Source organism: Oncorhynchus clarkii, chromosome 10 (genome assembly GCF_045791955.1).
Source record: "Oncorhynchus clarkii lewisi isolate Uvic-CL-2024 chromosome 10, UVic_Ocla_1.0, whole genome shotgun sequence".
NCBI lineage: Eukaryota > Metazoa > Chordata > Actinopteri > Salmoniformes > Salmonidae > Oncorhynchus > Oncorhynchus clarkii.
This window is the reverse complement of record NC_092156.1, coordinates 32,369,149-32,379,448: the sequence shown is the minus strand read 5'-3', so window position 1 is coordinate 32,379,448 and position 10,300 is coordinate 32,369,149. Positions and strand designations below refer to the sequence as shown.

The window sequence follows — 10,300 nt, the reverse complement described above, 5'->3', positions numbered from 1 at the left end:
GTCACTGGCCATAGCCCGGTACATCGCAGTTCAGCTTAATCGAACTCCCTCAAGATATTTTCTCAGCATTAAGGACACGTCACTGGAAGGAACAGCGATTTATCCGGTCTGTTTGAATGATAGCTCATTAACGAATCAGGAATGAGATAGTTTCCTGAGGTCCGACGCAAGACCAATAAACACGTTGCATAGCTTAGTTGGGTGGGATTCAGAGGCACACAAGGTTGTGTGTGAGAAAAGTGTATGTAACAGGAACGGAGTGGGTAAGTGCCGCTCAAAATAGCTGGCAAATCAACATATTCAACGAGATAGATAATTGAAATGCTATGTGGTTCTGTTTGTATGCATATTCTGAAGTTGTGTAATTTTGAGAGTAAGTGGAAGAAGAGCTTATGTTCGTTCATACAGCTAAAGTTAGCTAGCATGTAAAAATAAGGCACAGCCCAGATTCCCTTAAACTCGAGCCGTCTTTTTTTACAGGAACGTAAAACCCACCAGATGGCTAACCATTTATTGCGTTTAGGACAATGCATGCATGCAGATTATTTGCTAGAAAATTAGCTACATTAACGACATTCGCTAGCTACTTGCATTGAACTTGACAATTCCTTAATGTCAGCTATTTAGCAGAATTTCTCTATTACCGGTGTTGCCATGTCTACAACATTAATAGCCTGGGTTAATTAATTTGGTTGGTCAAGGCAGAAAAATAACTATGAATGTCAATACAAGGAAAGTTTGCAGCCTAGACCGAGTTGCATCCATTTCCTGGTTTGATTCCTCTCGCCACATCCAACCTGGCGGTGCGCGTGTCCTTATCTGGTTGGAACAGAGTTGGTTGGGCACGTCTTTAAACCCAGTCAGTGATTTCATTTGGCAAATAGTGTTAGTATTGTGTGTCAGGGGAGAAGCTCCAGGTGGTATCAGATTTTAAGTACCTCGGCAGCATACTTGATTCCAACCTCTCTTTTAAAAAGCATGTGAAAAAGGTCATTAAAATAACCAAATTCAACCTAGCTAATTTCTGATTTATACGAAATTGTTTGACTACATTGGTAGCAAAACTGTACTTCAAATCTATGATACTCCCCCACTTAATATACTGCTTGACTAGTTGGGCCCAAACTTGCTGTACAACATTAAGACCTATTCAGTCTGTCTACAAACAGGCCCTCAAAGTGCTTGATAGGAAGCCCAATAGCCATCATCACTGTTACATCCTGAGAAAGCATGAGCTCCTGAGTTGGGAAAATCTTGTGCAATACACCGACGCATGTCTTCTATTCAAGATCCTAAATGGCCTGGCTCCCCCTCCACTCAGTATTTTTGTTAAACAGAAAACCCAAACATATGGGAGCAGATCCACAAGGTCTGCCATGAGAGGTGACTGTGTAGTTCCCTTAAGGAAAATCACCTTTAGTAAATCCGCTTTCTCTGTGAGAGCTTCCCATGTCTGGAATACACTGCCATCAGACACACCTAACTGCACCACATATCACACTTTCACAAAATTCTTGAAGACATGGCTTAAGGTCAATCAGATTTGTGAACATGGTCCCTAGCTGTATGTTGCCGCTTTCCATGTCTGTATCTTGTGAGGTGTGGAAACACTTTGTTGCTTTTATGAAATTTGTCTTGCTACTTTTTGTTCTATGTTGCTCTTGTCTATATTGTAATTGTTTTTAATAACCTGCCCAGGGACTGTGGTTGAAAATTAGCCGGCTGGCTAAAACTGGCATTTTTGATTAATGTGCACTGTCCCTGTTAAAAAATAAAATCAACTCAATAAACTCAAATATAGACATGGATTAATATATTGTGTGATGTATTTAACATTCGTCAAGTGAGTTTTTCAACAAACACAGTAGTAGAACTTACCCAACCTGAGTTTGTAGACTGAAGCACCATGTTTAAAAAAAACCAGAAATGCAACAAAGAATAATTTTTATTGAACAGATTTGCCTCATGACCGAGTTACTGATCAAGCTACTAAAAAACTGAATGACTGCTGCTCTGACTCATGTACAAGCAAGGCAAATGTGGAATGGTGCTTGCTGCCTCACACCTACACGGTTAATTTAGATTTTCTTCCCAACAGGTACTAAGGGATAAGCTAAGTTATCCCTCCCTGCTTGAAGATGACGAAGTTGGGCTTCTTGCGGCTATCCTATGAAAAACAGGATACGCTGCTGAAGCTGCTCATCCTGTCTATGGCTGCAATCCTCTGTAAGAACACACACTTTACATGATTTTCTGTTACTCTTCACTTATAGTATTCATTTATTATTATTATTATTATTGAAGGCTGTTGTCACCTGACTCTGACATGAGTAGAGATGATTTAGACTTGCTCTTTATTTCCCCCTTATCCCCAGCCTTTTCCACCAGGCTTTTCTCTGTGTTGAGGTTTGAGAGTGTCATCCATGAGTTTGATCCGTAAGTCCACTACCTTATTTTACGATCCCCCCCCCCCCCCCCCCCCCCCCCCCCCAATTGTTCAAATTGATGCCAGTTTACTATTGAAATTCAAATGGTGTTCAAATCCCTTGCATGCTTTGTTTCTTCATCGTCAGGTACTTCAACTACCGGACAACACGTTTCTTGGTAGAGGAGGGATTCTACAACTTTCATAACTGGTTTGATGACCGGGCATGGTACCCTCTGGGGAGGATCATCGGTGGCACCATTTACCCAGGTAGGTGGGATCACCTGTTCAACACAAGACTGTACTTGAAGTTATTGGGTGACTATCTAAACATTAGAATGTTCCACTAAAAGAGACTGTCCTGTGTTAAGGTGGCTTTGGGTCATCAACTCTATTGTCACCTTTTTCCCCCCTCTGTCATAAACATCCTTTCTGTGGTTGTGTTGGCCTTGTCCACACATTATTCGGCAACGGCAAGCTAACACTGATAGAAGCTACTTGCCCTTTGTTAACTCTTTCTATTCTGTCCGGGTTCCCCAAGGCCATTTTGTGTACTTCATTGAGGTAGGCAGCTTCCTGGTGTGGACTTGTCCTGTGTTAACTCTTTGTCCTGCCCTGTCCCCCAGGCCTGATGATCACATCTGCTGCCCTGTACCACGTCCTGAACTTCTTCCACATCACCATCGACATCCGTAACGTCTGTGTTTTCCTGGCTCCCCTTTTCTCCTCCTTCACTGCCATTGTCACCTACCACTTTACCAAGGAGCTCAAGGTAGGTTGCAGCACATCCGGTAGAAAGCGTAAAGAAACAAAGGTAACCTACAAACTGAAAATGCTCAAGTGCTCTGAGATGTACTTGTTTCCATGGTTTTCAAATCTACTGTCTTCTTCTTGTAGGATGCAGGTGCTGGGCTCTTGGCTGCCGCCATGATAGCAGTGGTACCTGGCTACATTTCCCGTTCTGTTGCCGGCTCCTATGACAATGAAGGTACAGAACATGCCTCTTCCCCACAGACATGCCCCTCTAAAAGACTTGGCCCTTGTTGTGATCTTTAATATATTTTCTTGTTTTTCTGTCCAGGTATTGCTATATTTTGCATGCTGCTGACATACTACATGTGGATCAAGGCAGTCAATACAGGCTCCATCTACTGGTCCTCCATGTGTGCCTTGGCTTACTTTTATATGGTGAGACCAATGCCTCTAAAATAAAGGAAAATATAAGGAACTTAGAAACTGAAAATTACAGTAACTTGGTCCCTGCTAAAGGTTGACACTACTTGTGAGGCTTATCTGAAGGAGACTTGCCATGGCTGCATTTAAGATAAAGGAAAAATAGCAAACAACATTGTTACACTATATAGCAAAAACGTTAAACCAAATGAACACAACCCTTATGTCTTTGTCTGCAGGTGTCCTCCTGGGGTGGCTATGTGTTCCTGATCAACCTCATCCCCCTCCACGTGCTTGTCCTCATGCTCACCGGCCGCTTCTCCCACCGTATTTACGTGGCCTACTGCACTGTCTACTGCCTGGGAACCATCCTCTCCATGCAGATCTCTTTCGTCGGCTTTCAGGTAAACACTTACCTGTATTCTCTCCCTTCCAACGCATACACAGCTGCTGTCCAGATGTTGCTCTGGACATGCAGTTAGACTGCATGTTATCTTGTGACTACAACATGGGTCGATAAATATTATGGCCCAGTATGATTTTTCAAAATAATGATTATATATCCTATTATCACAAATGTTTGCCATTGGAGGGATTTTGGGATATTACACTCACTCCGTTCACCTCCTTGTCTCCATTGAAGCCTGTGCAGTCGTCTGAGCACATGGCAGCATTCGGGGTGTTTGGCCTGTGTCAGATCCATGCCTTTGTGGACTACCTGCGCAGCAAGCTGAACACTCAACAGTTTGAGGTCCTCTTCAAGAGCGTAATCTCCCTGGTGGGCTTCGTCCTGCTTTCTGTGGGCACCGTGCTCATGCTGACCGGTAAGAAACTCGCCAAGGATCCGCACAGGAAAATACACTCAATCAAGTACAGCTTAAGTATTTGAACTCTGGGCCAGAGCAATGTCTCTACTCGGTAATGTAGGCTTCTATTTACAGACCTGTATAGTTGTTCAAAGCCTGTTTGTTCTTGATGATTAACATATACACTGAACAAAAATATAAATGCAACAATTGAAAAGATTTTACTGAGTTACAGTTCATATAAGAAAATCAGTCAACTGAAATAAATAAATTAGGCCTGAACATGGATTTCACATGACTGGGAATACAGAATATCCATCTGTTGGTCAGACGCCTTAACAAAAAAGGTAGGGGTGTGGATCAGAACTAGTATCTGGTGTGACCTCCATTTACCTCATGCAGCGAGACGCGTCTCCTTTGCATAGAGTAAATCAGGCTGTTGGTTGTGGCCTGTGAAATGTTGTCCACTTCTCTTCAATGCCTGTGCGAAGTTGCTGGAAATGTCGACCCAGAGCATCCCAAACATGCTTCACGGGTGGCATATCTGAGTATGCGGGGACATTTTCAGCTTCCAGGAATTGTTTACAGATCCTTGCGACATGGGGCCGTGCATCATCATGCTGAAACATGAGGGGATGGCGGTGTGCCTCAGGATCTTGTCACAGTATCTCTGTGCATTCAAATGAGCATTTGCCCACTGAAGTTGATTTACGACGCCAAACCGCAGTCAGGTCAAGACCCTGGTGAGGATGACGAGCAAACAGATGAGCTTCCCTGAGACTGTTTCTGATAATTTGTGCAGAAATTCTTTGGTTGTGCAAACCCACAATTTTATCAGCTGTCTGGGTAGCTGGTTGCAAAATATCCCGCAGTTGAAGCAGCTGGCTGTGGAGGTCCTGGTGTGGTTACACATGGTTGTGAGGCCTACTGCCCATTTCTCTAAAATGCGGCGGTGGCTTATGGTAGAGAAATTAATATTTAATTATCTGGCAACGGCTCTGGTGGACATTCCTGGAGTCAGCATACCAGTTGCATGCTCCCGCAACTTGAGACGTCTGTGGCATTGAATTGTGTGGCACAACTGCACCTTTTTAGTGGCCTTTTATTGTCCCCAACACAAGGTGCACCTGTGTAATGATCATGCTGTTAAGTCAGCTTCTTGATATGCCACACCTGTCAGGTGGATGGATTATCTTGGCAAAGGAGAAATGCTCACTAACAGGGATGTAAATACATTTGGTGCTTATGTCTGGGATCAAATGTCTGGGATCATTTATTTCAGCTCATGAAACATGGGACCAAGACTTGGTTATTCCTAGATCAAAACATTCTCTAAATTTGAGGTCCTGTAGATTAAAAAGTATTTTAGGAACATACAGATGTGGTTAAAGATAAAACGCATAACCCTATACCCAATAAATATCAGAAATGCATAACCCTATACCCAATAAATATCAGAACCAAGTGATTTGGTAGTGCCTTGTTCATTTGTCTCGACTTGACTGTTGTGATTGTGGTGTTTCCCAGGGAAGATCTCCCCCTGGACGGGTCGTTTCTACTCGCTACTGGACCCGTCCTATGCCAAGAACAACATCCCCATCATCGCCTCTGTGTCTGAGCACCAGCCCACCACCTGGTCCTCCTACTACTTTGACCTGCAGCTGCTTGTCTTCATGTTCCCAGGTAAACCCACTCAATCAGTCTGAAATGGTTTTTGCTGGTGAAATTACACAGCAGAGTGATGTTTAGGTAACTGGATTGATCAGAATACTGTTGAGACAAAGGTACAAATCACACGTAAAGAAAAACATTGCGACGATTTAATTAACCTGCTTTTCTTCCTACTGACAGTGGGTCTGTATTACTGCTTCAACAACTTGTCTGATGCCAGGATCTTCATCATTATGTACGGAGTCACCAGCATGTACTTCTCAGCTGTCATGGTAAGTCGGCCTGCACATTAGCTCTTGGATGAGAGGAATATTTGAAATGTGTAGTGTCTAATATGCCAATATTTACTTTTGTAGTAGGAATTGCACATGGTACCTGTCAGTGCTCCCCTAGGCTCCATCCATCCATAATATTCATGAAGTCTGGCAACGCTTGATTAGTTTTCCCCTATTGTATGTTGTGCAAGCAGATGAGCTCCCAGAAAGAGACTATGTAGCAAGTTATGTTCAACTGATTTGGCTGCTTCTCTCCTCAGGTGCGTCTGATGCTGGTCCTGGCCCCAGTCATGTGCATCCTGTCAGGCATTGGTGTGTCCCAGGTCCTCACCACCTACATGAAGAACCTGGATATCAGTCGGCCAGACAAGAAGAGCAAGAAGCAGCAGGACTCCACCTACCCCATCAAGAACGAGGTAAGCGAGGACGGATACATCAAGGCATATATTTGCAATATTGGCCCCCAGATGGCACTGTTCAATAAATGGTTGTTACTGTCACCTAAATGCAGCTTTGGCATGTAGCCATTTGATACTGGATATCATTCCAACTGATGAAGTCAGGGCATGCATTTGATAAGGGTGATCTTGGCCTGGTCCAGTTACAACCCCTAAGCACTGTAGATCTGAAAGTAGTATTAGGTCCCTCATATCCTGTACCATTTTGTCCACCAGGTGGCCAGCGGGATGATTCTGGTCATGACCTTCTTCCTCATCACCTACACCTTCCACTCGACCTGGGTGACCAGCGAGGCCTACTCCTCCCCCTCCATCGTCCTGTCAGCCCGCGGCGGAGACGGCAGCCGCATAATCTTTGATGACTTCAGAGAGGCCTACTACTGGCTCCGCCACAACACCCCAGAGGATGCTAAAGTGATGTCATGGTGGGATTACGGCTATCAGATAACAGCCATGGCTAATCGAACAATTCTAGTGGACAACAACACATGGAACAACACGCACATCTCCAGAGTTGGCCAGGTGAAGTGTTTTATTTTTTTCTTCTCTGTATTGATTCCTTTACATGGGACTGACATGTGGCAATCCTATCATCTTAATGTGTGGTTGATACCCGTGACTTCTGAACTATATATGAACTGTGTGTGTCTGTTGACCGGTAGGCTATGGCGTCCACCGAGGAGAAGGCCTATGAGATCATGCGAGAGCTGGATGTCAGCTACGTCCTGGTCATTTTTGGTGGACTGACGGGATACTCCTCAGACGGTAAGTCTACAATGCCAGTGGAAACTATCAATGCCAATCACTCTTGGATTATTACAGCTTCTTATTATTCTTCAGCTTCTTATTATTACAGCTTCTTAACATATCTGTTTCAGATTAAGTTGTCATTGCCACATTCATGAATCAGATCAGTGGTAAATGCATTTATTGGTTTCATTTTTGATAAGATGAAAATGCATTGAATTTAAGCTTTTGTTGTTTTCAATTTAAATGCATCTTATTTTTAAGGTTCATTTGATTTTGGGGGTGGGGTCGCAATAAATAATTGCGGAAAACATGGGGTCCCCAGAAATTCTGGTGGTAAAAGTTTGAATACAACTGCATTAGATAATCTTTAACTTAAAAATATAACTCATGCTTTGGGTCTGCCAACACATCTCTCTCTCTGTGCAGACATTAACAAGTTTCTGTGGATGGTGCGCATTGGGGGCAGCACAGACACAGGGAAGCACATCAAGGAGCACGACTACTACACCCCCACTGGAGAGTTCCGTGTGGACCGTGAGGGCTCCCCTGTCCTGCTCAACTGCCTTATGTACAAGATGTGCTACTACCGCTTCGGCCAGGTCTACACAGAGGCCAGTGAGTAACCCTGCCTTATTATGACACTGGGTGTCAAGCTTCTATTCATCTTGGCCCTAGTCCTGATGTTCTAATCTTTGTTCCAGAGCGTCCCCCTGGCTATGATCGAGTGAGAAATGCTGAGATCGGCAACAAGGACTTTGAGCTGGATGTGCTGGAGGAGGCCTACACTACAGAGCACTGGCTGGTCAGGATATACAAGGTATAAATCCTTGCTATGGTATTCTACTCCTCTGTATTTATTCACCTGTAGAGTACCAGACCAATCCAGACTGAATCACTACCGGCCGTGATTGGGAGTCCGATAGGGCGGCGCACAATTAGCCCAGCGTCATCCGGGTTTGGCCGGTGTAGGCCGTCATTGTAAATAAGAATGTTCTTAACTGGCTTGCCTAGTTAAATAAAAAATAATTCCAGAGGCTTATTTTTTTAAAACATTACATGTAGACGCTACATGAAAAAGTTGCGATGTGGGAGTATAAATTCTATTTCCTTATTTGATACCAAGGAGTCAAAATATTTTTTTTTTTACGATTTATTAACGGCCTTTTTTTTTAACCTTCAGGTGAAAGACCTGGATAACCGAGGGCTATCACGGACGTAAAGCCCGCTGACCCATCAGCGTTCATAAACCCCTTTTAGCACTGAGAAAGCCTTCCCCTGTGGTCTGCAGATGAGTGTGAAATTAAACTTTTTTTTTTTTTTTAAATGTAATTTTAATTTTTTTTATATTGTACTTTTGTTGGGAATTGCAGATACATTTTTTTTTTACCAATGTGGCGTTTCTCTCGTCTGGGAATGGCAGGAGGTGGTGTTTAATAATGTCCAATCAAATGTCAAATTATTTCTGCAATCAATGGCCAAAATAACAATATTGTCAGTCGGTGAGCTTTGATTTTAATAATGTGGTCAATAAAAGCGGGATAAATGTGACTGGCATGTTGTCCGTCTAGTTTTGAATTTGCGTTGTATTTACATTACCATGGGCAGATACGTTTTTCCCAAGAGCTTTGAGTCAAGATTTAGCAACCATGCAACTCTTAAAAAATATATGTGTGTATATATATATATATATGATTTTGCTTGCTGAATACCAAATGCATACAATAAGCAATCATGGGAGATGATATGATTTGAACTGGGGGGAAAAGAGGGTGGGTACTACTGTGTATATACAGTTGAAGTCAAATGTACATACACCTTAGCCAAATACATTTAAACTCAGTTTTTCACAATTCCTGACACTTAATCCTAGTAAAAATGCACTGTTTTAGGTCAGTTAGGATCACGCCTTTTAAGAATGTGAAATGTCAGAATAATAGTATAATGATTTATTATTTCTTTCATCACATTCCCAGTGGGTCAGAAGTTTACATACACTCAGTATTTTGGTAGCATTGCCTTTAAATTGTGTAACTTGGGTCAAATGTTTTTGGTAGCCTTCCACAAGGGTGAATTTTGGCCCATTCCTCCTGACTTGGCTGGTGTAACTGAGTCAGGTTTGTAGGCCTCCTTGCTCGCACACACTTTTTAGTTCTGCCCACACATTTTCTATGGGATTGAGGTCAGGGCTTTGTGATGGCCACTCCAATACCTTGACTTTGTTGTCCTTAAGCCATTTTGCCACAACTTTGGAGCCTTGGGGTCATTGTCCATTTGGAAGACCCATTTGCGACCAAGCTTTAACTTCCTGACATGTCTTGATGTTGCTTCAATATATCCACATAATTTTAGTTCCTCATGATGCCATCTATTTTGTGAAGTGCACCAGTCCCTCCTGCAGCAATGCACCCGCACAACATGATGCTGCCACCCCCGTGCTTCACGGTTGGGATGGTATTCTTCGGCAGTTTCTTCCTTGCTGAGCGGCCTTCCAGGTTATGTCGATTTATAGAACTTGTTTTACTGTGGATATAGATACTTTTGTACCATTCTTTTCCCAGCATCTTCACAAGGTCCTTTGCTGCTCTTCTTGGATTGATTTGCACTTTTCGCACAAGTATGTTCATCTCTAGGAGACAGAACGCGTCTCCTTCCTGAGCGGTATGACTGCTGCGTGGTCCCATGGTGTTTATACTTTCATACTATTGTTTGTACAGATGAATGTGGTACCTTCAGGCATTTGGA

The 10,300-nt window shown here is 43.1% G+C and overlaps 1 protein-coding gene across 1 annotated transcript; it reads left to right on the top strand.

The window, feature by feature from the left end:
• The first annotated feature begins 183 nt into the window (after window positions 1-183).
• Window positions 184-9,106, top strand: LOC139418276 (dolichyl-diphosphooligosaccharide--protein glycosyltransferase subunit STT3A). The gene is made up of 17 exons (XM_071167616.1): window positions 184-263; window positions 2,099-2,226; window positions 2,376-2,436; window positions 2,574-2,695; window positions 3,052-3,197; window positions 3,323-3,413; window positions 3,507-3,613; window positions 3,838-4,002; window positions 4,242-4,422; window positions 5,932-6,087; window positions 6,256-6,347; window positions 6,611-6,766; window positions 7,025-7,330; window positions 7,471-7,573; window positions 7,985-8,173; window positions 8,260-8,375; window positions 8,739-9,106. Exons 2-17 carry the CDS (start codon window positions 2,139-2,141, stop codon window positions 8,775-8,777), a joined length of 2,118 nt encoding a protein of 705 aa, XP_071023717.1. The 5' UTR covers window positions 184-263; window positions 2,099-2,138; the 3' UTR covers window positions 8,778-9,106.
• Window positions 9,107-10,300: the final 1,194 nt, after the last annotated feature.

Bases quoted from the DNA above. Each gene is read 5' to 3' on its own strand.
- LOC139418276 (XM_071167616.1), top strand. From the start codon at position 2,139: ATGACGAAGTTGGGCTTCTTGCGGCTATCCTATGAAAAACAGGATACG. The intron at 4,003-4,241 runs GTAAACACTTAC...TCTCCATTGAAG, and splicing joins TCTCTTTCGTCGGCTTTCAG to CCTGTGCAGTCGTCTGAGCA. The intron at 7,574-7,984 runs GTAAGTCTACAA...CTCTCTGTGCAG, and splicing joins GACGGGATACTCCTCAGACG to ACATTAACAAGTTTCTGTGG.